Source organism: Manacus candei, unplaced genomic scaffold, assembly GCF_025592945.1.
Source record: "Manacus candei isolate 608988 ecotype Guabito, Panama unplaced genomic scaffold, ASM2559294v1 h1tg000025l, whole genome shotgun sequence".
NCBI lineage: Eukaryota > Metazoa > Chordata > Aves > Passeriformes > Pipridae > Manacus > Manacus candei.
In genome coordinates this window covers 9539169-9559394 of record NW_026138073.1, presented here as the reverse complement: position 1 = coordinate 9559394, position 20226 = coordinate 9539169, and the positions used below count along the sequence as shown (strand labels likewise).

The following is a 20226-nucleotide window of genomic DNA, read 5'->3' as shown; positions in this document are numbered from 1 at the left end:
GGGGGACACGTGTGGCGCCGCCGCCCGCGCTTCCGTCGGCGGGCGGAAACCGGGGCGGGGAGCGGCGGGAGCTCCGCCCGCGCGGGGTTTGTCTGTGCCGGGGAGCGACGGGGCCGCTGCGGGGCCGGGGTCACGGGCCGGGCGGCGGTGAGGAGGTGCGGGGCCGGGCCAGGCTGGGGCGGCCGGGGGCTCAGCGCCGCGTGGTGCCTGACCCCGCCACCCCCGCGGGCAGGGGCGCGCAGCCGCCCCCCGGCCCCCATGAAGCTGCGGGACGCCCCGTCCGCCTGCCCGTCGCTGTGGCGCTGCCTGCCGTGCCCGCTGGCCGAGCTGCGCCTGGACCTGGTGCTGTCCTCGGGACAGAGCTTCCGGTGAGCCAGCACGGGGGTCCCGGCGCCCCCCTGCCCGGCCCTGCGCGCCCGGGCCCGCCCCGACGTGCCCGTGTGCGGCAGGTGGTGGGAGAGCAGCCCGGGGGCCTGGACAGGCGTGCTGGAGGGGCGCGTCTGGACACTGCGGCAGGACCGGGACCGGCTCTGGTACACGGTGTACGGCGAGGAGGATGAGCACAAGGAGGAGGAACGGGGTGGGTGCCCCGCCAAAGCAGCCAAGCTGGACGGTGCGGAGACAGACCAGATCCTGCGCGACTACTTCCAGCTGGACGTGAGTCTGTCGGCCCTGTATCGTGAGTGGGAGGCGGCCGACCCCCTGTTCCGCAAGGTGGCCGAGGACTTCCCAGGTGAGGTGGCTCCATGGGGCCACAAGAGATGGCCACAGCACCTGCCCGGCATCCCCTCACTGTGTCCTGCCTGCAGGGGTGCGGGTTCTGCGGCAGGACCCTATCGAGTGCCTCTTCTCCTTCATCTGCACCTCCAACAACCACATTTCCCGTATCACTGCCATGATTGAGCGCCTCTGCCAGGCCTTTGGCCGCCACCTCTGCTCCATCGACGCCCGGCCGTTCCACGCCTTCCCGTCCCTCTCGGCACTCACAGGTCTGCTGCCGCCCCACCACTTCCACCCCACAATGACCTCGCCTGCACCCACCCACATTCCTGTGCTGTGTCCACGCAGGCACTGATGCCGAGGCCCGGCTGCGGGCACTGGGCTTTGGGTACCGGGCCAAGTTTGTCAGTGGGAGTGCGCAGGCCATCGCCCAGGGTCTCGGTGCTGAGGGGCTGCGCCAGCTCCGCACCGCGCCCTACGCCGAGGCCAGGAAGGTGCTGTGCGCCCTGCCTGGTGTAGGTGCCAAGGTGGGTGCCAGGGTGGGGGTGGGATGGGGAATGGGGTCCAGCATCAGGGGCTGACAGTGCTGCTGGTGGCAGGTGGCTGACTGCGTCTGCCTGGTGTCCCTGGACAAGGCTGAGGCGGTGCCAGTGGACACTCATGTCTGGCACATCGCACAGCAGCGCTACGGTGTGGCAGTGGGCAGCAAGAGCCTGACCCCCCGGGCCTACCAGGAGATCGGTGAGGGCAGGGCTGGGCCCTGACATGGGACCTCAGGGATGGTGCCTGTGTCCCCCATGCTGGCACTCACCCTCTCTCCACAGGCGATTTCTTTCGGGGGCTGTGGGGCCCCCGCGCTGGCTGGGCACAAGCGGTGAGTACCCCTGTCCCAGGCAGCTTGGGGCTCAGCCCTTACCCCCATCCTGGCCATACCCACCCCATCATCTCTCTCCACTCCAGGTACTGTTCTGTGCTGACCTCCGCAAGGGCCAGGAGCTGACCAGCAGCCGGGATCAGGCCTGGGAGAGCCGAAGCCAGGACCACCATGGGGATGGGCCCCCCTAGGGACACCCGAGGAGGAAGAGTGGCTTGAGTGGGACACTGTGCGTGCTGCCAGCCTGGGACAGAGGGGGGTGGGCTGTGCCTGTCCCCTGCCCACTGTGTGTGTGGAGGGAGCCGCTGCTCTGGGCAGTGAGGCTGGGGGGAATTAGGGCTGTGTCCAGCTCCCCCAGGGCAGAGCCGAGCCAAGCACCTTTGGCCTCTTGCCTTTATTACAAGCAATAAAATAGAAACATCCATTTGGAAAATTCTCCTTGAACATGCTGGGGGTGGGGGTGTGGGACAGTGCCAGGCCAGGCGTGGACGGAGGGAGGGAATGGATGTGGGAAGGGGCCTGCGACACAGCCCCAAGCTGGGGGTGCTCCGTGGGGTGCCCCTGCCCCGATGCAGATCTCTGCTGTGAGCCTGCAATGAGGGCAGCCCCACAAACCCAGAGCAAGCACAGCAGGGTGCCCTCACACTGTCCCCCCTGCTCCTGCACTGCAGGGCCCCCCACCCCACATGGTGCCCATGGGAGGACTGGTCCCCCCCTGGTCCCCCCCGGATGTGGCTATGTGGGGCCGTGCTCAGTCTGGAGGGAGGCGCTGACCTCTGCTTGTGGGTGGGCGCCCACAGTCTGACCCTGCAGGGAGGAGCAGGGTGAGATCCTGGCAGCAGCCCTGGGGCCTGCAGGATGGGGATTAGGGGGTCAGGGCTCACCATTGCTGGTCCCCCCTACCAGCCGCTCGCTGGGGCTGGTGGGAGTTGTCTGTCCAGGGATGTCCTGGCTGGTTCCCAACTGCAGCTTCCTCATGTGTCTCACCACTGCCGTGGCGTTGAAAGCTTGCTGTCAACCCCACAGTGTCTGTCACCTGACATGGGGTGCCTGGGAGACCTCTGTGTCCCCCAGCACCCCGCAGCAACCCCCACTCACCTTCCACTTGCTCTTTGCAAAGTTCTTCTTGATCTGCTCGCTCACTGACTGGTGGATGTTCTTGTCCAGGGCTGTGTCCCCAGCGATCCTGAAGCGAGATGGGGGTCAGCTGGGGCCCCCCTACCCCATGGCTGCTGTGGGGTGAGCCAGAGAAGGGGCAGATTGTGGCAGGTCACCCCTTACCAGGGATGCTGCAGTGCTTGCTCGCAGGTGAAGCGCTTGCTGGGGTCCTTCTCCATCAGGTGTTGGATGAAGTCCTTGGCTGTGACAGGGCATTGAGCAGCTGTGAGTGTCTATGCCCACCGTTCCCTTGGGTTCTGTGACACTGTGCCAGGCTCCCAGCCCTCACCACCCTGGTGGTCTCAGCTCACCCGAGTCCGAGATGTCATCCCAGTAAGGTGAGTCAAACTCATACTCGGCCCGCAGGATCTGCTCAAAGAGCTTGGCATCGTTCTCATCATAGAAAGGGGGGTAACCGCAGAGCCTGGGGGTGGGGGGAGAGGGATGCTGGCCCTGGGCAGCCCTGGGGCCAGGCCCCCAGGATAGGAAGGGGTACGAGGGGGGATACATACAGAATGTAGGCGATGACCCCAATGGACCAGCAATCCACTGCCTTGCTGTAAGGCTTCTGTGCCAGCACCTCAGGGGCTGGGGGGGATGGCAGGGGTGAGGGGGGACCCCAACCTGTGGGGATACCCCAACCCCACACCCAGGGTGGTGGCAGCCCACAGCAGGCACTCACCCACATAGCCGGGGGTGCCACAGGCCGTGGACATGACACTGCCGCAGCCCTCGATCTTCGACAGCCCAAAGTCACTGATCATGATCTTTGAGTCCTCGTCCATGCTGTAATAGAGCAGGTTCTCGGGCTGCGAGGAGAGGGGGTTCAGGGAAGGGCAACACTGGGCTCCCCTCCTGCCACCACCATGAGGGTGCAGCATATGTCCCCCTCCCCCCCAACTGCTCACCTTCAGGTCGCGGTGGACGATGCCCATGTCATGCAGGTACTTGACAGCATCAAGGATCTGCCGGATCAGGGCACTGGCGTCCCGCTCGGTGTAGAAGCCCTTCTCCACGATGCGGTCGAAGAGTTCCCCCCCTGAGACCCTACAGGGATGGGCAGCACCCATCAGCACAGTCCCCCCTCCAAGACCTCTCTGGAGCCCCCCAACAACACTCACAGCTGCATGATGAGGTAGAGGTGAGTGCCACTCTCGTAGATGTCATCCAAGGCCACGATATTGGGGTGCTTGATCCTGCAGGGGGAGGTGCAGGGGCATGAGGGGGCTCCCACCTGCCCCCACTCCGGCCCCCACGGGACAGAGAGCAGCCAGGCTCCATGCTGCAGGGCATCACGCGCTGCCGGCTATTTTGGGCACTGGCAATAACATGCGGCAATGGATGCTGGCAGTGGGGAGCTGTGCCGGGTTGTGGGGGTGCCATGGGGTGGGACTCCCACCCTGGTGCTGGGACAGCCCCTACTTGTGGAGGACGGCGATCTCATTCTCGATGCTGGTCTCCTTCCCCTCCAGTGCCTTCTTGGCGATGCACTTGATGGCCACCAGCTTCCGTGTCGCCTTCTCCTCCGCTAGGACCACCTCGGAGAAGGCCCCCCTAGGGGGGTTAAGGGATAAGCAGGGCGGGGGGGGGTTGCCAGCCAGAGCCGTCAGTGCCACTATGCCACGATTGTCATGGCGACAGGCAGAAAGTCCAGCTATTTATAGGAGAAAAGCAAGTGGGAGCCGTCCGCTGGGATGGCTGGACAGCAATAGAGTGCCAGCAATAGAGCGCCTGGCACCACTTGTCCCTCCCGGTATGGCTGCACCATCCTATCAGACAGGATAAGGCTGTGATGCTGCTGGGGATGAGCCGTGCTGGGGCTGAGCCCTGTGCCATGCCATCCCACAGGACCCAGGGTCACTCAAGGGCTGAGGTGCCCATTAGTAGCCGGGCAAAGCTGCTGGCAGTGCCCAAGTGGGGAAGTGACAGGCAGCATATTCACGCTGCAAAGGGCCCTAAGCCTTGACGTAATTAACGTGCTAATCCAGCCTAAGAGCCTTACGGTGCTGTGGGCACCAGTGGAAACCCCTCTGCCAGCTGGGGGACCATCCTTGGGCATGGCACAGACACACCGTGTCACAGCAGGAGGAACCAGCCAACGCCAGTGGGAGGTGGCACCTGCACCTGTGCCACACAGTGTCTCCCCTCATGTGCCAGCCCCACCTCAGGCCAGGATTTGAGCCGGTTCCACTTGGCAGGTCTGGCAAAGCTGGAGGGGCCAGACCCATCACGGTGAGTGTTGTCAGCGGTGTGTCCCCCAGACTGCGACTCACGTGCCCAGGACGTCTCGGAAGTCATAGATCCGCCGAATATCCTCGGTCCTCTTCTTCCAGCTGGGCCCATCCTGCCCCAGCGGCATGGTGCCCTGTGGGGCCACCCACTCCCACCTGTGACACGAGTGAGAGACAGGGTAGGGACAGGGTGTCAGCATGTCGGGATGGTGTGGGGACTCGGGGGGGTGACGGGGTGCTAAGGGGACGTGGTTTTCATCGTGGGGTCATGGGAACAAGCTGTGCCCGTGCGGGAGTTTTGGCGCGGGATGTCCCACTAGGGACACAGGCAGGCACCTTCCAGTTGCCCGCCCATGGGGCGGGCGCGGGGCGGGCGGGCAGAGGGAAGGTCTCAGACACACGCGTGAGTGCGCGGGAGGGTCCCCACCGCCATTCCCCACGCCTGCCAGCTGGCACAGCCGCGCCGGGCGGGACACGCGTGGGAGCCGGAGCTGCGCAGCGCGGGTGGTGACGCGCAGCTCCGCCGCCGCCGCTCGGAGCCGCGCGTGGGCATGGTGTCCGCGCGCGGGCACGCCGCCCCCGCCCCGCCCCGCCCTTACCGACGGCCCCGGCCCCGGGCCCGCGGCGGAGCAGCGGCGACTCCTCCCGGCGCGGCGCCGCCGGACAGCGCTGACGTCACGGCGGGGGGCGGGCGCGCGCCCGGCAGCCGCCAATGGGAGGGGGCGGTTCGGCCGCCGGGGGGGGCCGGGGGGGACACGCGTGACCGCGGGCGCGCGTGGACGGGCGGGGGGGCGCGGGGAGGGGGCGCGCGCAGGGCGGCAACACCCCCGACACCCGCCCTGTGTCTGCTGTGGGGATGCGAGCGAATGGATGCCTTGGGCAGACACGCGTGGGGCTGCAGGACAGACCCAGCCCCGCCACGCCTCAGCCCCCCCGCCCCAGCTGAGCCCAGCACCAGCAGGGCCCTCCCCCGCCCACACTCGGCCCAGAGCAGGGCCGGTCCCCACGGTGTCCCCGATGTCACCACACCATCACCTGCACACAGCTGCTTTTATTGCCCGCGGTTGTGGCAATAGAAGCCACCGGTACATGGAGAGCTTGGCCACCCACCCACCGGGTCCCCCGCCCCTCCAGCCCCTTCCCCTCCCCACATCCTCCAGCTCCCCTGGGGGGGGTGGGATCTCCCCACCCCTGGTCACAGAACGACAAGGGACTGTGGGAACCACACCACAGGAGCCACCACATCTGGCCCCTGCAGTGACCTGGCTGATGTCACCTGAGTAACAGGGGGAGTACGGGGTGACATGGGAGCAGAAGTCACCAGCCGGGGGAGGCTGTCCACAGGAGAGATCTCCACAACTCCACGGGGTCCCAAGCCTGAATCAGTGAAAGCCCCACGCAGGGACGAGACAGCAGGTAGGCTCTGTCACCCAGGCGGGGAGGCCGAGCAGGCCCAGGGCATGCAGGAGGCTGTGCCCACTCCATCCTGCACTGGCAGGGTACAGGCAGAGTACAGGCAGGGCAGCACCCTGCAGGTGAAGTCCACACAGAGAGGGGGGTCCTCGGCCCCCTCTACCCATCCAGCAGCTTGAGGATGCTCTCCCGCTCCTTCAGGGTCTTCCAGGCCTGGTCCTTCTCCTTCTTGGTGGGCGTGCGCTTCTTCTGCCGGGCAGCCATGATCTTGCGGAAGGCGTCCATCACCTCGTTGTCGGCCATGCGGACACGCTGCCGCAGCTCCTGCCGGTGCAGCTCCTCCTTGGCCAGCCTAGGGGGCACACGGGGGCGTCAGTCCCCACCAGGCAACCCCCTGCTCGCCCCCATCCCTGCCCGCTCGCTCTCACCGCAGCAGCTCGTGCTTCTTGGTGCGGTTGTGAGCGCTGAGGGCCTTGAGCTCCGCCTGCCTCTTGCGCAGCTCTGCCAGCACCTCATCCTCCGAGTCCTCGGCCGGGCGGTCCTCTGACTCCAGCAGGCCCTGGGCCACCAGCTCCTCCTTGATCCGACCCTCCAGGGACTTGGTGTGGGGGACACTGCCAGGGCGGAGAGCAGCTGCTGCCCACCACACGCCCTTTGCTCCCCGCGACTCACTGGGCAGGGAGCCAGCGCTGTGCTCAGTGCACCCATGGGCAGTGCCCAGCTCTGGGCCTGCCTCAGCCACTCACCTGAAGGGCTTGTTCTGGCTGCGGGGAGACGTGCCGGCACCATCAGCTCCTGAGTCCTTGCCGGCAATCTCAGGGATGGGGGAGTCCTCCACGGGGGAGATGATGTTTTCCTAGCAAAGGGAGCATGAGGGAAAGGTAAGAGTTAGTGCTGGGTTGTGGTGGTGCTGCCCCCCATGGGGTCAGGCCAGGGCATGGCCCCACAGAGCCCCCTCACCTCCACAAGGGCCTGCAGGAGACGCTGCGTCAGGGGACCGAAGGGACACCCATCCTCTGGCTGCTCATGCTGGGCCTCCGACTTCTTCAGGAGGGCATCGACATCTGGGAGGAAGCAGGAGAGGGAAATAAACAACCCCAAAGGTGACCCAACAGAGGTGAACAGTGGGGCAGGGCAGCCTCAGCCCCTGGGGCTGGGGCTTGGCTCCACTGGGCATGAGTGCTCCCAGCCCCTCTAGGGAAAGGCAGGGGCGGGATGGGGGCACCTTTGGTGTCCAGCTCAGTCAGTGGCCCCAGGACACCTTTCTTCTTGTCAGCAGCAGCTGCTGCCCGGGCTCCATCCTTCTGCTCCTCCAGCAGGTCCTCCTGTGCCCAGCGCTGGGAATAATGCTTCCCCAGTGGCGGGATCTGCGAGAGCAGGGCTCAGCACAGCTCCTGGAGCCTCCGCCTTGCCTCCCACCTCCCCAGAACTACGGCAGCATCCCGAGCGGGAACATTTGCTGTGAGATACTGGAGAGGATGGGGAGAGAGGACACAGGATGGGCTCGGGAGCTTTTCACCTTGTAATGCTCAGCCTCATCCTCTGGCGGCTTGAGCAGCTCCTCCAGGACTCTGACCTCCTCATTAGTGAGATCGGCACAGTACGGCTCCACTGATGCCCAGAACCTGCAGGGACGGATGCACTGTGAGGGAGAGCTTCAGGGGAGCACGTGGGAGCTGACACACGTCCCCCTTCCCCGGGGTACCTTATCCCTCGGCTCTTGTGCTGGATGCTCCAAAGAAGGAGACAGATAATCCCAATGCCCCCCAACAGCCACACACCTGTTTGGAGCATCATTTTTGGGAATGCGGGGCACTTCAATGGGATCATCCTGGAACTCATACTCCTGGATCTTGGGCTGCAAGTTCTTGGACTTGGGCCGGCCAGGGCCAGGCCCAGTCCCATGGCCCCCTTTGCCCTCCAGCTTCTGCTTCTTGGGCTTCCCATGTTTGACAGATGTGCCCACATCGTGGTCCTTGCTCAGCTTCAGGAACCGCCGGTCGCCTTTCTTATCCTGCCAGTCTGTCAGGATCTGGAAGAGAGTTCATGCCCCATCAGGTCCCATGCCCGGGACTGGGCAGGGCCGGGCCGGGGGCAGCCCCTGGACGAGAAGGAGCGGGACAGGGAGCTTGTCCCTGACCCTACACAGTCCCAGCACCTGTGTCTCGGCCTCCAGGACGCGGAGGCGGCGGCTGGCGGAGGAGAGTAGCGTCTCCAGCTCCAGCTGCAGTGTGTCCAGCTCCTCGATGCCGATGCCGTCATCTTCCGAGCGGGCCTGCACGGCCGTGTACCGGGGGCACACCTTCACGTGGTCCACCGACTTGAAGTCGTGGAACTGCAGCGGGCAGTCCTTCAGCTCGCTCATGGCGGCAGACACCGGGCACCGGGGGGCTCCGGGGGCACCGAGCGGCGCTGGGGACAGGGGAACCCGGGGGAGAGGGGAGCGGAGCGGGGGGCTACGGGGGGCCGGGGAGCATCGGGGCTGTGAGGGATCCGGGCGCAGGATCACCGGGGGGAACCTGGAGGAATCACTGGGGCGCTGCGGGGACCCGAGGCGGGATCACGGGGCGGGATCACGGGGTGAGATCCCGGGGTGAGATCCCGGGGTGGGCTCACGGGGCGGGATCCCGGGGTGAGATCCCGGGGTGGGCTCACGGGGCGCGGCGGGGACGCGGCGGGGGGGGCCCGGGCCTGGGCCGCGCGCCCCTTCCGGCCCTGCGGCCGCCCCGCCCCTCGCCGCCCATTGGCCGCGCCGCGCCCCGCACCGACGCTCATTGGCCCAGCGTGCCCTCCATCTCCCTGCCCTAATATGGAAGAGCTGACAGGCGCGTACCAAGTGTGGCGCGGCGCGGGGGGGAGCCGCGCCGGCTGTCGCCGCCGCCACCCCGCTCCGCGCCGCGGGGGGGCCGGGCCGCAGGGCGGGAGCTCTCTTTCCGCACCCCCTCCCGCCCGCCGCAGTGGGAGGTGCCGCGCATCCCGGAAGAGGTGATCGGCCACTTCCGCCTGCCGGGACCGGAGCGCCGCCGCCACCGCCATGGTAGGGTGGGGGAACCGGGATGGGCGGGGGGACGGCACTGGCACCGGGACTGGCATCGGCACTAGCGGGGGTGATCGGGACCCGGGGGCTGCGGGTCGGGGGCTGGCGCACAGGGCGGAACCCGGGAGCAGCCGGTCCCCGGTGCGTGGTCTGACGGCACCGCCGTGTCCCCGCAGACCGCCACGCTGCGCCCGTACCTGAACGCGGTGCGCGCCACGCTGCAGGCTGCGCTGTGCCTGGAGAACTTCTCCTCGCAAGTGGTGGAGCGGCACAACAAGCCCGAGGTGGAAGTCAGGTAGGGAGAGGGGGATACCGGGGGAGCCCTGCGGAGCCCCCGCTGCCCGCCCCGGGGGACGCGGGCCGGTCTCTGCCCTGCTCCGGGCACCCCCTGGCCCTCGGGCACAGCGCTGGTGCCGGCAGGGAGCCGGGGAGCTGCGGGAAGGAGGAGGGGATTCAGCTTGGGGACGAGGGAGGGACGTCCTGGGGGGGCGGGAAGCATCCTGCAGCAACCCCCCCATCTCTGTGATCCCCGCGGCTCCGCTTCCCTATACCTCGCAGTGAATGCTGCCTTCTGAGTCACCCCTGCCCTTCCTCTGCAGGAGCAGCAAAGAGCTGCTGTTGCAGCCGGTGATCATCAGCAGGAACGAGAAGGAGAAGGTACTCATCGAGGGCTCCATCAACTCCGTGCGTGTCAGCATTGCTGTGAAGCAGGTGAGGGGGCGTGGGCAGGGGCTGGCAGCTCCTGCCTCAGAGGAAGCCTTACTTCCCTTTTCTCTCCCCAGGCCGACGAGATCGAGAAGATCTTGTGCCACAAATTCATGCGCTTCATGATGATGAGGGCTGAAAACTTCTTCATCCTGCGCAGGAAGCCCGTGGAGGTGAGGGGGCAGAGAGGGGGCAGAGCAGCCCCCAGCTCTGCTCCTGGCACTGGGAGGGTGTCCAGGGCAGAACTGGGATGTGAGGTTGCATGTCAGTGACTTGGGTGCTGATCCCCGGGGCACTTCTCTCTTTCCCAGGGCTATGACATCAGCTTCTTGATCACAAACTTCCACACGGAGCAGATGTACAAGCACAAGTTGGTGGACTTTGTCATCCACTTCATGGAGGAGATCGACAAGGAAATCAGCGAGATGAAGCTCTCTGTCAATGCCAGGGCCCGCATTGTGGCAGAGGAGTTCCTCAAGAATGTGAGGCTCTGGAATGGGAGGGGGCGGGTCCCTGATTTTGGGAGTGGGGTGTGGCACTCAAAGCCACTGTGGCCCTTGTGCCCAGAGCCCCCCTGTCACCTCAGTGGGGACAGCGGTGACATTCTACCCAAGGACCGTCTTGGGAACAGGGAGGGGAGGGTGCCAAGGGTACTCGTACCTCCTTTCAGAGAATGACACAATTTCTCAGTTGGAAGGGGCCCACAGGGATCAGCCAGTCCAACCCTTACCCTGCACAGGACACCGCAACAATCCCACCATGTGTCTGAGAGTTTTGTCCAAACACTTCTTGGACTTTGTCAGGCTTGGTGCTCACGAAGTGCCAGTTTTGAGACCCCCAGAGTGTGCTCAGGGGCAACAGCACCCTTGGGGTCTCAGGTCCTTTCGGTGGATGCTGTGATGGATGTGCAGTGCCTGGGGGAGGCAGCGGGAGAAGCTGAGTGTGGATCTCTGTGAGCACCACGCGGGTGCCAGGAGGGTGGTGAGTGCCCCAGGCAGGGACTGACAGCTGTGTGTCTTCTCTCTTTTCCAGTTTTAGGCCGTGGTGCAGGACCCCGTGGCTCCCCCGTGCTTGTGCCCGCCGGGCACCGTGCCTGTGCCTGCTCCTGCTCCCTGAGAACGGCCGGGCCGGGCCGGGCCGGGCCCCACCTGCCCGTCTTTGGGCGGGGCGGCCGGGTGGGAGCAGCCCCCGCTTGCGGCAGCGCGGCCCCGGTGCTGCCATTGTCTCGTCTTGTTTTTTTAAACGGTCTCGTTTGCTGTATCCACCGCCTCCGACTCCTCCCTCCCGCCGCACCGGGGGATGGGGGACCGCGGCCGGGGGGAGGGGGTGCAGCTCATGGAATGGGAAGGGCGTGAAACTGGAGGAGTGCAGCACCATGGCAACAGCAAACGTTGATTGATGGTGTCGGGGAGGACCATTGGGGCAATGGGGGGATATGAAAGGACTTGAAGGGGGCCTGGGGGCACCAAGGGGCTTGAGGGGGTCCTCTGGGTGTGAGGCACAAAAGGGTTTGTGGGGGGTGTGCGGTCTGAGGGGGGGGGGGCAGGAGGCTGTGGGCACAGGGGGCTGTTTATCCCCCCTTGAGGGCAGTAGAGCCACTGTGGGGGCTGGGGCTGTGACGTTACAGCACTGCTGGGGGTGAGGGGGAGCCACATCCTGCACTTTGACATCACACTAGAACTGGGGGCCACATCCTGCACTCTGACATCGCAGTGACACTGGGGTTTGGGGGCCACAGCCTGCATTTCGATATCAGTGGTGCTGGGGCTGAGGGGCCAATCCTGCACTGGGCACCTGCTCTAGTCCCCAGCAGGAGAGGGGACTAGGATGACCTGCTTGGCACAGAGGAGGCAGATCCACCCACAACTCCCCTCGCCCTCAGGCTACCATGGAACAATGTAGCACAGAGAGCAGCACTGCAGGCACACAGCCCCCCAGCCAGGGGCAGCGCTGGAGCAGGGGACACCTCAGCAGTCCCCGGGCCCAGCAGGCTGGGGACAAGGGCACAGTAGGACGTCCTGGGGCTGTGCAGGGCACCTGGGGTGCTGGTGCAAAGCCTGGCAGGTCAGACAATGCCATGTCAGGGGCCCCAGGCTCAGCCAGGCAGAGGCAGGTGGGGCAGCGCCCTCTCCCTCACTCTGCCCCACCCCGTGCTGGGGACACGGGGCCAGTGAGCTCAGACGGGGCTGTGCTCACACGGCTGGCATCAGCCACCACCACCAGCCACCAGGATGGCCACCAGTGCTGGCTTGACCTTGAGCTCCTCAAGAAGGCCAAGCTGCATGTGGAGACAGCCATTAAGGTGAGGGGCCTGATTTCACACCTCCCCAAATGCTATGTGCTTGCCTTTATTGCATGTCTGGCTCAGGAGAGCTGAGCTGGAGGGACCAGGACTGGGGCAGGCTGAGCCCTCTGGTCTCTGTGCAGGAGAAGAAGATCTTCATGGTGCAGGGCCCCTACCCCACCATCCGCAAGCTGCTGCGGGCCCGGGGCTGGGTGGAGAGGAAGCCCCCCAGGGTGGGCAGACAGCTGGAGCAGCATTGTGGCAACCAGCAGAAACAGCAGCTGCAGAGGGAGGCAAGGGAGGATGGCGAGGAGCAGGGGGAGGCAGTGCTGAACCCATGTGGTGGGGCACAGCCTGCCCTGGAGATCACAGAGCTGCTGCACTCCCCATGGCCACCCACTGAGGAGGAGGAGGAGGAGGAAGAGCAGTGTGAAGAGGACCCCAGTGGCATCCATGACCTCATGGTTAGCTGACAGGGCTGAGCTCTGCCACAGCCCCCAGCACCCTTCCCTGGGACCCCCAGGCATGGGGCACACCCTGGGATGGGGGCTCCATGTCCCACCCTGGTCCCTTCCCTCACAGTCCTACCTGGTGCGGCACCGAGTGCCAAACTTTGTCTGGGCCGACTACCTCAGTGCTGTTGACCCTCGGCTGCTGGAGCAGGACCATGTGGTGAACCACTATGCCCGAGTGGGTGCCTTCACCACCAAGGTGGGAACCCGGAGCCCTTGGAGAGGGGGGGACATGAGGGGTGGGTTCACTAGGGACTGACAACCTTCTCTAAACAGGAGGGGCTGTGCCTCAGCCTGCAAAACCTGCCCTGGATCGAGCAAGCAGACCCCAACACCTTCTTCCCACGGTGCTATCGGCTGGGGACCACAGATGAGCGGGAAGCCTTCATCGGTGAGCAGAGGGGTGCTGCCCTCCTGTGCTCCCACTCTTCCCACATCCTGTGCAGGACTGATTGGGGACAATGCCTCCCTCTTGCAGACGATTTCCGCCTGACAGCAGCTCGCAGTCTGCTCAAACTGGCCCTGGAAGAGGCTGGGGACAGGCTGATGGGGACTGAGCAGCCCCCAAGCTCTGACAAGGGGCCAGGTGAGTGCATGGAGCTGATGGCAGGGACATGTCCAGGGGCTGAGCTTGGAGGCTGAGTCTCTGCTCATGGCTGTGGCCTGGGATCCCCTGCTCCCTCCCATAAACCCAGCTTATGGGTGCTCTGCCCCCCACCCCATCCCCATGCTACCAAAGCCACAGCTCCCAGAGGGAGGCTCTGTGCTGCTTTGGCTCCAAGGCTGGCACATTAGCCATGTCTCTCACCCCATGCCATCCAAAGCAGGGCCAGGATCTCCCCTGTACCCCCAGCTGGTGGAGGAGGCCCTGGAAGTCTGCGAGCAGCACCTGGGTGTTCTGGGGCACCAGGACATTGACAGGGGCACCCCGTTCCCCTGCAGGACATGCATTGACTGGGACCGCTTCCTGCAGGATTACTACTGTGTGGCACAGTGAGTGCGGAGTGGGACAGGGGGCAGGGGACACTGTGGTGGGGCTGGTGCTAAGCTCCCCATGTCTCCCCACAGTGAGGGGGCCGGGCTGGTGCTGAGTGGGGCACAGCGGGAGCGGTGCCAGGACCTGCTGCGGCGCCTGGCGGAGCAGCTGCCGCAGTTCAGCATGGAGGGCAAGCTCAACGTCTGGATCCTCAAGCCTGGTGCTGCATCCCAAGGCAGGGGTAAGGCTGGGGGAAGTGGGGGACACACACAGACTCCCCACCGAGGAGGGGTCCCACCGTCATTGTGCCCCTGTTCCCCAGGCATCGTCTGTGCGACGCGGCTGGAGGAGGTGCTGCGGTTGGCACGGGGCTGCACAGCCCCCTCGGTGCAGGAGGGCAAGTGGGTGGTGCAGAAGTACCTGGAGCGGCTGCTGACCATCTTCGGCACCAAATTCGACATCCGTCAGTGGTTTGTGGTGACTGACTGGAAGCCGCTGACCGTCTGGTTCTATGGAGACTGCTACCTGCGCTTCTGCTCCCGGCCCTTCTCCCTGCACTGCCTGGAGCGGTGAGTGCCCCCCAGCCTGACCCAGCCCCCCAGACTGACCCCAGCCCCCCAGACTGACCCCAGCACCCCTCTCCCCACCCCAGTGCCAGGCACCTCTGCAATGTCTCCGTCCAGAAGTGGTACAAGACATCACCAGACCAGGACCCCCGCGTGCCCTCTGACAGGGTCTGGTCCAGCAAGCAGTTCCAGGCATACCTGGCATGGCTGGGGCAGGCAGATGCTTGGCATCAGGTGATAGTGCCTGGCATGAAGGCGGCAATACTGAGCGCCCTACGTAGCGCCCAGGACCAGGTGGGCTTCCGCAAGAGCAGCTTTGAGCTCTATGGGGCCGACTTTCTCGTGGGGGAGGACTGCCAGCCCTGGCTGCTGGAGATCAACTCCTGCCCCACCATGAGCCCCTCCTCAGCTGTGACCCGACGACTCTGCGCCAACGTCCAGCGGGACACGCTGCGCCTCGTGCTCGACCGCAAGGACAACCCCACCTGCTCCATTGGAGCCTTTGAGCTCATCTACAAGGAGGTAGGCTGGGGAGCTGGGGGGCAGGCACACCCTGGGCACCCCCAGTCCCCACTTCCTGCTGTGTCCCCACTCCCTGCTGTCTCCCCACAGGCAGCTATGCCCAGGCCTCTGTCCGGGCGCGTGAAGCTGATAGTCAAAGGCTGTTCCCTGAAGAAGTGCTGGTCCACACAGCATCAAGCCCACGTCAAGCCCCCTGCCACTGTGCCCAGTGCCACCCAGCACCCTGTGCCCCCAAGGGTCAGAGACACCCAGGTGCCCCAGCGAGCACAGCATCAACCCCCCACCACTGTGCCCAGTGCCCCCAGGCTCCCTGTGTCCCCAGGGGCCAGAGACACTCATATACCCAAGCGAGCACAGCATCAGCCTCCCACCACTATGGCCAGTGCCCTCAAGCTCCCCATATCCCCAGGGGCCAGAGACACTTGTGTACCCAAGCGAGCACAGCATCAATCCCCCTCCACTGTGCCCAGTGCCCCCAGGCTCCCCGTGTCCCCAGGGGCCAGAGACACTCATATACCCAAGCAAGCACAGCATCGATGCCCCACCACTGTCCCCAGTGCCCCCAGGCTCCCTGTGTCCCCAGGGGCCAAAGACACTTGTGTACCCAAGCGAGCACAGCATCGATGCCCCACCACTGTGCCCAGTGCCCCCAGGCTCCCTGTGTCCCCAGGGGCCAGAGACACTCCTGTACCCAAGCGAGCACAGCATCGATGCCCCACCACTGTCCCCAGTGCCCCCAGGCTCCCCATGTCCCCAGGGGCCAGAGACACTCGTGTACCCAAGCGAGCACAGCATCGATGCCCCACTGCTATGGCCAGTGCCCCCAAACTCCCTGTGCCCCCAAGGGCCAGAGACACCCGGATGCCACAGCAAGCATGTCATCAACCCCCCACCACTGTGCTCAGTACCCCCAAGCTCCCTATGCCCCCAGGAGCCAGAGACACCCAGGTGCCCAAGCCCAGAGCAGCAACAGGGAAGCTGCCTCCTCCATGGCAATGGTGCTGCCCCAGCTCTGGCCCCTCAGCACTGCCACAGCCCTGGAGCCGCTCTGCTGGGAGCCAGGGGCTGTCATGGCTCTGTCACCCACAGAGGCAGCCCCAAGCTGCTCAGCCCCTGATCAATGTCTGTCCCCTGGATAGGGTGCCCATGCCGCTGCCCTGGGGAGCCCCCAGCAACCCCTGGCTAGCCCTGGGCTGTGTCCCCTCCTTCCCTCCTGCCAGGCCACCGCGCCTACCTCTGCCTGCACAGATCATTGACACCCCTAGCCCAGAGCAGAAGCATATGGCAGTTCCCAATGGGACACAGAAGTGTGTCCTGGGATACTGAGACATTCCCAGGAGGGGACAGCACCCTGCCCATCCTTGCTAGGCTGGCATGGCAGCACTTGGCTCCCTCCCACTGCAGTGCACCCCTACTGCTGTGTCATGGTCCTCACTTCATCCCTCATATGCACTTCAAAATACTTCTGCGATAAAGAGCCTGGTTTGGACCTTCTGTGTGTGCAAGTTGTGGGCTGCCCCCGGGATGGGGCTGCAGGCAGGAACTGGGGTTGCTGGGGCACAGAGCAGGCAGGAAAAGCTGCCTCTGCTCCTGCCTGCCTGCGGTCACCCCCGCCAGACACAGCAGGGGCAGACATGCCAGACACCACCTCTCATGGTGGTGATGCCGCTGCGCCCTGGCACTGGGAACCAGGTTTGGCACAAAGGGGTGGTAGGGTTGGTGCCCCTGGCAATGCCAGGGGCACAGTGGGGGGAAACACATCCTGTGTGTGACAAGAAAAGAACTGGGTGTTGAGCCACCCCAGCTGCAGGTGGGGATTTTAATGGGCTGGCAGAGCGCTGTGGGGTGGGGATCCCCCTGCAGCAGTAGGGCACTCGGGCAGCCCCAGGCAGCGCAGGGTCCGCAGGAAGTGGGGTGGTGGGGGTGCACAGAGGGGGCCCTCGGGCAGCATGAGCTCCTGCAGGTGGATGTGGAGTGGGAGGTGACGGAGCTGCTGCGGTGAAAGTCCCAGCCGGGACAGCAACTCCTCGTCCAGCACCTGCAATGTGGGTGAGTAGCTCAGTGGGATCCTGGGGGCTATGCTGAATCCCCCAGCCAGCATCCACCCTGGCCACATACCTGTGTGCGGGTCGGGGCGGCCTCGGGGGTCAGCAGGAAGGGCACCCCCAGGACACTGCCCACACGGGAGGAGTGCTCATGGTCACCCAGTGCCGGACATAGCAGCAGCGTCAGGTGCACCTGAAGCTGTTCTGGGAAGGCTGGGAAGGCACAGGGGGAAGATGGGATTGTGTTGGTGGGGCAGCATGGCAGCATGGGGTGTGCAGCCACTCACCTGTCTTGGGCTGGAGCTGGAGGAGGGCACAGCCCCCCCTGGCACCAAGCACCCGGTAGTGTGTCAGGGTAATCTTCACCTCCTTCCTGGCCAGGCTGTGGCGTCCTGGGGCTGGCACTGGCACCACCTGTGGAGCACAGCCCTCAGCACTCCCCAGGGCACCTCCCACACCCCCAGCACCCTCTTACCATGGCAGTGTCACCCTGCTGCTGCCAGCACAGCCCAGTGCGGATCTCGCCCTCTGCCTCTGCCGGGACTCCCACAGTGACAGCACTGCAGGGAGAGGTGGTGAGGAGGGGACAGGACCCCCATGCCAGCACGGCAGGGGCCCAGGGACTTACCAGTATGTGGCAGGGTACTGGCCTCTCTGGCGGGCTTTGGTGAAGAACTGATGGAGCTTCTTAGTGGTGTGGTAGCAGCTGGACAGGAGGACGAGGCCAGAACATTCCCTATGGAATATGGCAGCTCTAAGCCCCAGAGGGGGAAAGGCCCCCCTGGCTCCGCCTCAGGGCCTCCAACCTGGAACTTCCCACCATACCTGGCAGGAGCCTTCACCACATGGAGGTCAGCAGGGAGGCCCAGCCGTCGCCTCAGCACTGGCAGCAGTGCATCCAGGCTCAGCTCGCCAGGCTGTCCTGGGGAGAGGTTGGGGGGTCAGCACCTGCTGAGCCCCCGAGGTAGGTACCCCCAGCAGACCTCCCTTCCTGCCCCATACTCACCCAGGACAGGCAGGCCCGGGGGCTTGTTCAGTGCCAGCAGGGCTCCTGGTGAGGGGAAACCTGGTCAGGATGTGCCCCCGCACTGTCTCCCTTGCCCCCATCTCCCTCTCCCCCCGGTACCTTCCTGGTGCACCACTGAAGCCTCCAGCAGCCCCAGTGTCTTCTCGGGGCCCAGTGGCCGCCTCTGCCTGCAGGGGATGAAGTGAGGGGGGAGCATGGGTGGGACTCCTCCAGCTGCCTACCCTGACCCTCCCCTAAGTGTCCATAAATCACTTCTCCACTGACTACCCTGCCTTGCCAGGTGTGCCCCTGCACCCACACCTGTACCCCCTTGCCTGTCCCTGCACCCTCACACTTCCCCAGCCCGTGCTCACACATCTGCAACCTCAAGTGTCCCCACTCCCACACCCACCCCATAACCCCTCTGCACTCACATGTGTGCACCCATGTCACACACACCGTCTCACATGCACCTCACATACACGCACCCCTCGTGTCACGTACATGTGCATTCCATGTCACACACCCCATGCACATACACACACACACCGTGTCATACGCCCCCCGTGTCACACCCCATGTCACACAGATCCCGTGTCACAGCGCCCCCATGTCCCACGCACCCCAGGTCTACATGTACCCCATATCACATGAACCCCATATCACATGTAGCCCGTGTCACACACCCATCTCACACAAGCACCCCGTGTATGTACACGCAGCCCCCATGCCACAAGCACACTGTGTACACCCGCATACCGTATCCCACGCACCCCATGTGCACACGCGTCCCCTGTGCACACCCCCTATGTCACACACCCCGCGTCCCAAGCACTCCGTGTCACACCCTCCCCACGTCACACCCTCCCCGTGTCCCCCACGTTCCCCCGTCGCTCGCTGACCCCGCGGCGCGCGCCCCCGTTCCCGCTCGCGCCAGCCCCCGCGCGGCGGCGGCGGCGGCTCTCCCGCTGCCCGCCATGGCGGCCCCACTGCGCCTGCGCCGAGCGGCCGCCCCGGCATCCGGAGAGCCCGCGGCCGCGGCCATAGAGCGGCGGAAGCGCGGGCAGAGCGTCCCGCCCGCAGGTGCGGCACGGGGGGGAGCGGCGGCACCCGCCGGGGTTGCTCCGGGCGGGCGGTTACGGGGAAGGGGCCCCGGGGCTGTCACTGTGGGAGGGAGGCCCGGGGCGGGGGTTCCCCGGGGGGGATGGGGCCGAGGCTGCGCTGGGGAGGCGGGCAGGGAGAGCGGCCCCGCCTGACGCTGTGCCTCCCCAGGACAGCACCATGGCCTCCCGCGGGGGTCCCCGCGCCCCCGGCACCGACGGCAGCGACTTCCAGCACCGGGAGCGCGTGGCCTCGCACTACCAGATGAGGTAGGTGTCCCTTCCCCCGGGGGCTCCCGGGGGGGACACGCGACCCCCAGCAGGCTCTGAAGGCCCCGCGCTCTCTCCCCAGCGTGACCCTCAAGTCGGAGATCAAGAAGCTGATCTACACGCACGTGGTCATCTGGCTGCTGCTGCTGGCCCAGATGTGCGTGGGGCACTTCAAACTGCTGCCCCACGACCAGGTGGCCATGCCCTACCAGTGGGAGTACCCTTACCTGCTCAGCATCCTGCCCTCCCTCCTGGGCCTGCTCTCCTTCCCCCGCAACAACATCAGCTACCTGGTGCTCTCCATGATCAGCACCGGCCTCTTCTCCGTGGCTCCCCTCATCTACGGGGCCATGGAGATGTTCCCCATGGCGCAGCAGCTCTACCGCCATGGCAAAGCTTACCGCTTCATCTTTGGCTTCTCGGCCGTCTCCGTCATGTACCTGGTGGTGGTGGTGGCCGCGCAGGTCCATGGCTGGCAGCTCTACTATAGCAAGAAGCTACTGGACTCCTGGTTCACTAGCACGCAGGAAAAGAAGAAGAAATGAGTGGGAATGGGTGGGCTCCGTGGGGTGCTGAAGCTCTGCAGCTCAGTCCTGTGGGGCGGCGCTGGCGCGGCTCCGGTGGGTGGGGGGCCCCCGGGGACCAAGCTGTGGGTGTCTGAGCCACGCCACGGCCCCGGGCTCGCACGTAACGGGGAGGGGGGGAATCCCCGAGGGCTGGGGCCGTGGAGGGTTCCCTGGGGTACGTTCCCCTTCGTTTGCGTGTTGCTCTATGGAAATAAAGCACCGTCCGCGCTCCCACGCCTGT

General features: G+C 65.5%; 7 protein-coding genes across 10 annotated transcripts; 4 read left to right on the top strand and 3 right to left on the bottom strand.

Moving 5' to 3' along the window:
• Window positions 1–116: 116 nt before the first annotated feature.
• OGG1 (8-oxoguanine DNA glycosylase) lies at window positions 117–1851 on the top strand. The gene is made up of 7 exons (XM_051788581.1): window positions 117–368; window positions 450–733; window positions 810–989; window positions 1069–1247; window positions 1320–1461; window positions 1545–1594; window positions 1681–1851. The coding sequence occupies exons 1-7, from the start codon at window positions 259–261 to the stop codon at window positions 1783–1785; spliced, it is 1050 nt and encodes a 349-aa protein (XP_051644541.1). The 5' UTR covers window positions 117–258; the 3' UTR covers window positions 1786–1851.
• Window positions 1852–1969: 118 nt separating this feature from the next.
• CAMK1 (calcium/calmodulin dependent protein kinase I) lies at window positions 1970–5638 on the bottom strand. 3 transcript variants are annotated; one of them, XM_051788577.1, is made up of 12 exons: window positions 5583–5638; window positions 5026–5139; window positions 4175–4306; window positions 3874–3948; window positions 3661–3799; window positions 3435–3561; window positions 3265–3340; window positions 3064–3176; window positions 2876–2954; window positions 2693–2780; window positions 2479–2605; window positions 1970–2401 (listed from the first exon to the last, which is right to left on the bottom strand). In XM_051788577.1, exons 2-12 carry the CDS (start codon window positions 5109–5111, stop codon window positions 2346–2348), a joined length of 1098 nt encoding a protein of 365 aa, XP_051644537.1. In that variant the 5' UTR covers window positions 5112–5139; window positions 5583–5638; the 3' UTR covers window positions 1970–2345. The 3 variants fall into 3 exon arrangements, with proteins under 3 accessions (XP_051644537.1, XP_051644536.1, XP_051644535.1); XM_051788576.1 differs by lacking the exon at window positions 5583–5638 and having other exon boundaries at window positions 2498–2605; window positions 5026–5464; XM_051788575.1 differs by lacking the exon at window positions 5583–5638 and having other exon boundaries at window positions 5026–5459.
• A 769-nt stretch (window positions 5639–6407) lies between these two features.
• TADA3 (transcriptional adaptor 3) lies at window positions 6408–9134 on the bottom strand. Its single transcript, XM_051788569.1, has 8 exons — window positions 8555–9134; window positions 8178–8428; window positions 7916–8021; window positions 7622–7763; window positions 7357–7460; window positions 7143–7252; window positions 6825–7010; window positions 6408–6748 (listed from the first exon to the last, which is right to left on the bottom strand). Exons 1-8 carry the CDS (start codon window positions 8759–8761, stop codon window positions 6556–6558), a joined length of 1299 nt encoding a protein of 432 aa, XP_051644529.1. The 5' UTR covers window positions 8762–9134; the 3' UTR covers window positions 6408–6555.
• Window positions 9135–9269: 135 nt separating this feature from the next.
• ARPC4 (actin related protein 2/3 complex subunit 4) lies at window positions 9270–11398 on the top strand. Its single transcript, XM_051788592.1, has 6 exons — window positions 9270–9433; window positions 9610–9728; window positions 10033–10144; window positions 10216–10311; window positions 10450–10620; window positions 11171–11398. The coding sequence occupies exons 1-6, from the start codon at window positions 9431–9433 to the stop codon at window positions 11174–11176; spliced, it is 507 nt and encodes a 168-aa protein (XP_051644552.1). The 5' UTR covers window positions 9270–9430; the 3' UTR covers window positions 11177–11398.
• A 151-nt stretch (window positions 11399–11549) lies between these two features.
• TTLL3 (tubulin tyrosine ligase like 3) lies at window positions 11550–16324 on the top strand. The gene is given in 11 exon segments (XM_051788508.1): window positions 11550–12007; window positions 12009–12440; window positions 12566–12886; window positions 13005–13133; window positions 13211–13325; window positions 13413–13520; window positions 13762–13927; window positions 14003–14151; window positions 14233–14479; window positions 14563–14998; window positions 15089–16324. Coding segments are annotated over 11 exon segments (3381 nt in total). The 5' UTR covers window positions 11550–11965.
• Window positions 16325–16487: 163 nt separating this feature from the next.
• RPUSD3 (RNA pseudouridine synthase D3) lies at window positions 16488–19034 on the bottom strand. Of its 2 annotated transcripts, none has more exons than XM_051788584.1 (9): window positions 18952–19034; window positions 18170–18237; window positions 18050–18094; window positions 17869–17965; window positions 17672–17779; window positions 17519–17603; window positions 17331–17457; window positions 17117–17256; window positions 16488–17036 (listed from the first exon to the last, which is right to left on the bottom strand). In XM_051788584.1, the coding sequence occupies exons 1-9, from the start codon at window positions 19026–19028 to the stop codon at window positions 16818–16820; spliced, it is 966 nt and encodes a 321-aa protein (XP_051644544.1). In that variant the 5' UTR covers window positions 19029–19034; the 3' UTR covers window positions 16488–16817. The 2 variants fall into 2 exon arrangements, with proteins under 2 accessions (XP_051644544.1, XP_051644545.1); XM_051788585.1 differs by lacking the exon at window positions 18952–19034 and adding an exon at window positions 18823–18861 and having other exon boundaries at window positions 16489–17036.
• JAGN1 (jagunal homolog 1) lies at window positions 19024–20219 on the top strand. Its single transcript, XM_051788590.1, has 3 exons — window positions 19024–19132; window positions 19322–19419; window positions 19502–20219. Exons 2-3 carry the CDS (start codon window positions 19331–19333, stop codon window positions 19962–19964), a joined length of 552 nt encoding a protein of 183 aa, XP_051644550.1. The 5' UTR covers window positions 19024–19132; window positions 19322–19330; the 3' UTR covers window positions 19965–20219.
• The last annotated feature ends 7 nt before the right edge of the window (window positions 20220–20226 follow it).

What these genes read in the sequence shown, in the direction of transcription:
- CAMK1 (XM_051788575.1), bottom strand. Translation starts at nt 5,183, where the DNA reads ATGCTGACACCCTGTCCCTACCCTGTCTCTCACTCGTGTCACAGGTGG. An exon ending in CTCTACCTCATCATGCAGCT is followed by an intron (nt 3,800 to 3,873) that starts GTGAGTGTTGTT and finishes CCATCCCTGTAG; the next exon opens with GGTCTCAGGGGGGGAACTCT. An exon ending in GGATGACATCTCGGACTCGG is followed by an intron (nt 2,955 to 3,063) that starts GTGAGCTGAGAC and finishes GCCCTGTCACAG; the next exon opens with CCAAGGACTTCATCCAACAC.
- JAGN1 (XM_051788590.1), top strand. Translation starts at nt 19,331, where the DNA reads ATGGCCTCCCGCGGGGGTCCCCGCGCCCCCGGCACCGACGGCAGCGAC. An exon ending in GCCTCGCACTACCAGATGAG is followed by an intron (nt 19,420 to 19,501) that starts GTAGGTGTCCCT and finishes CTCTCTCCCCAG; the next exon opens with CGTGACCCTCAAGTCGGAGA.
- ARPC4 (XM_051788592.1), top strand. An exon ending in AAGCCCGAGGTGGAAGTCAG is followed by an intron (nt 9,729 to 10,032) that starts GTAGGGAGAGGG and finishes CTTCCTCTGCAG; the next exon opens with GAGCAGCAAAGAGCTGCTGT. An exon ending in TCAGCATTGCTGTGAAGCAG is followed by an intron (nt 10,145 to 10,215) that starts GTGAGGGGGCGT and finishes TTCTCTCCCCAG; the next exon opens with GCCGACGAGATCGAGAAGAT.
- RPUSD3 (XM_051788584.1), bottom strand. Translation starts at nt 19,028, where the DNA reads ATGGCGGGCAGCGGGAGAGCCGCCGCCGCCGCCGCGCGGGGGCTGGCG. An exon ending in GTGGTGAAGGCTCCTGCCAG is followed by an intron (nt 17,780 to 17,868) that starts GTATGGTGGGAA and finishes CATATTCCATAG; the next exon opens with GGAATGTTCTGGCCTCGTCC. An exon ending in CAGTACCCTGCCACATACTG is followed by an intron (nt 17,604 to 17,671) that starts GTAAGTCCCTGG and finishes CTCTCCCTGCAG; the next exon opens with TGCTGTCACTGTGGGAGTCC.
- OGG1 (XM_051788581.1), top strand. Translation starts at nt 259, where the DNA reads ATGAAGCTGCGGGACGCCCCGTCCGCCTGCCCGTCGCTGTGGCGCTGC. An exon ending in TGCCTGGTGTAGGTGCCAAG is followed by an intron (nt 1,248 to 1,319) that starts GTGGGTGCCAGG and finishes TGCTGGTGGCAG; the next exon opens with GTGGCTGACTGCGTCTGCCT. An exon ending in CCGGGCCTACCAGGAGATCG is followed by an intron (nt 1,462 to 1,544) that starts GTGAGGGCAGGG and finishes CTCTCTCCACAG; the next exon opens with GCGATTTCTTTCGGGGGCTG.
- TADA3 (XM_051788569.1), bottom strand. Translation starts at nt 8,761, where the DNA reads ATGAGCGAGCTGAAGGACTGCCCGCTGCAGTTCCACGACTTCAAGTCG. An exon ending in TCCTGGAGGCCGAGACACAG is followed by an intron (nt 8,429 to 8,554) that starts GTGCTGGGACTG and finishes ACTCTCTTCCAG; the next exon opens with ATCCTGACAGACTGGCAGGA. An exon ending in GACTGAGCTGGACACCAAAG is followed by an intron (nt 7,461 to 7,621) that starts GTGCCCCCATCC and finishes GCTTCCTCCCAG; the next exon opens with ATGTCGATGCCCTCCTGAAG.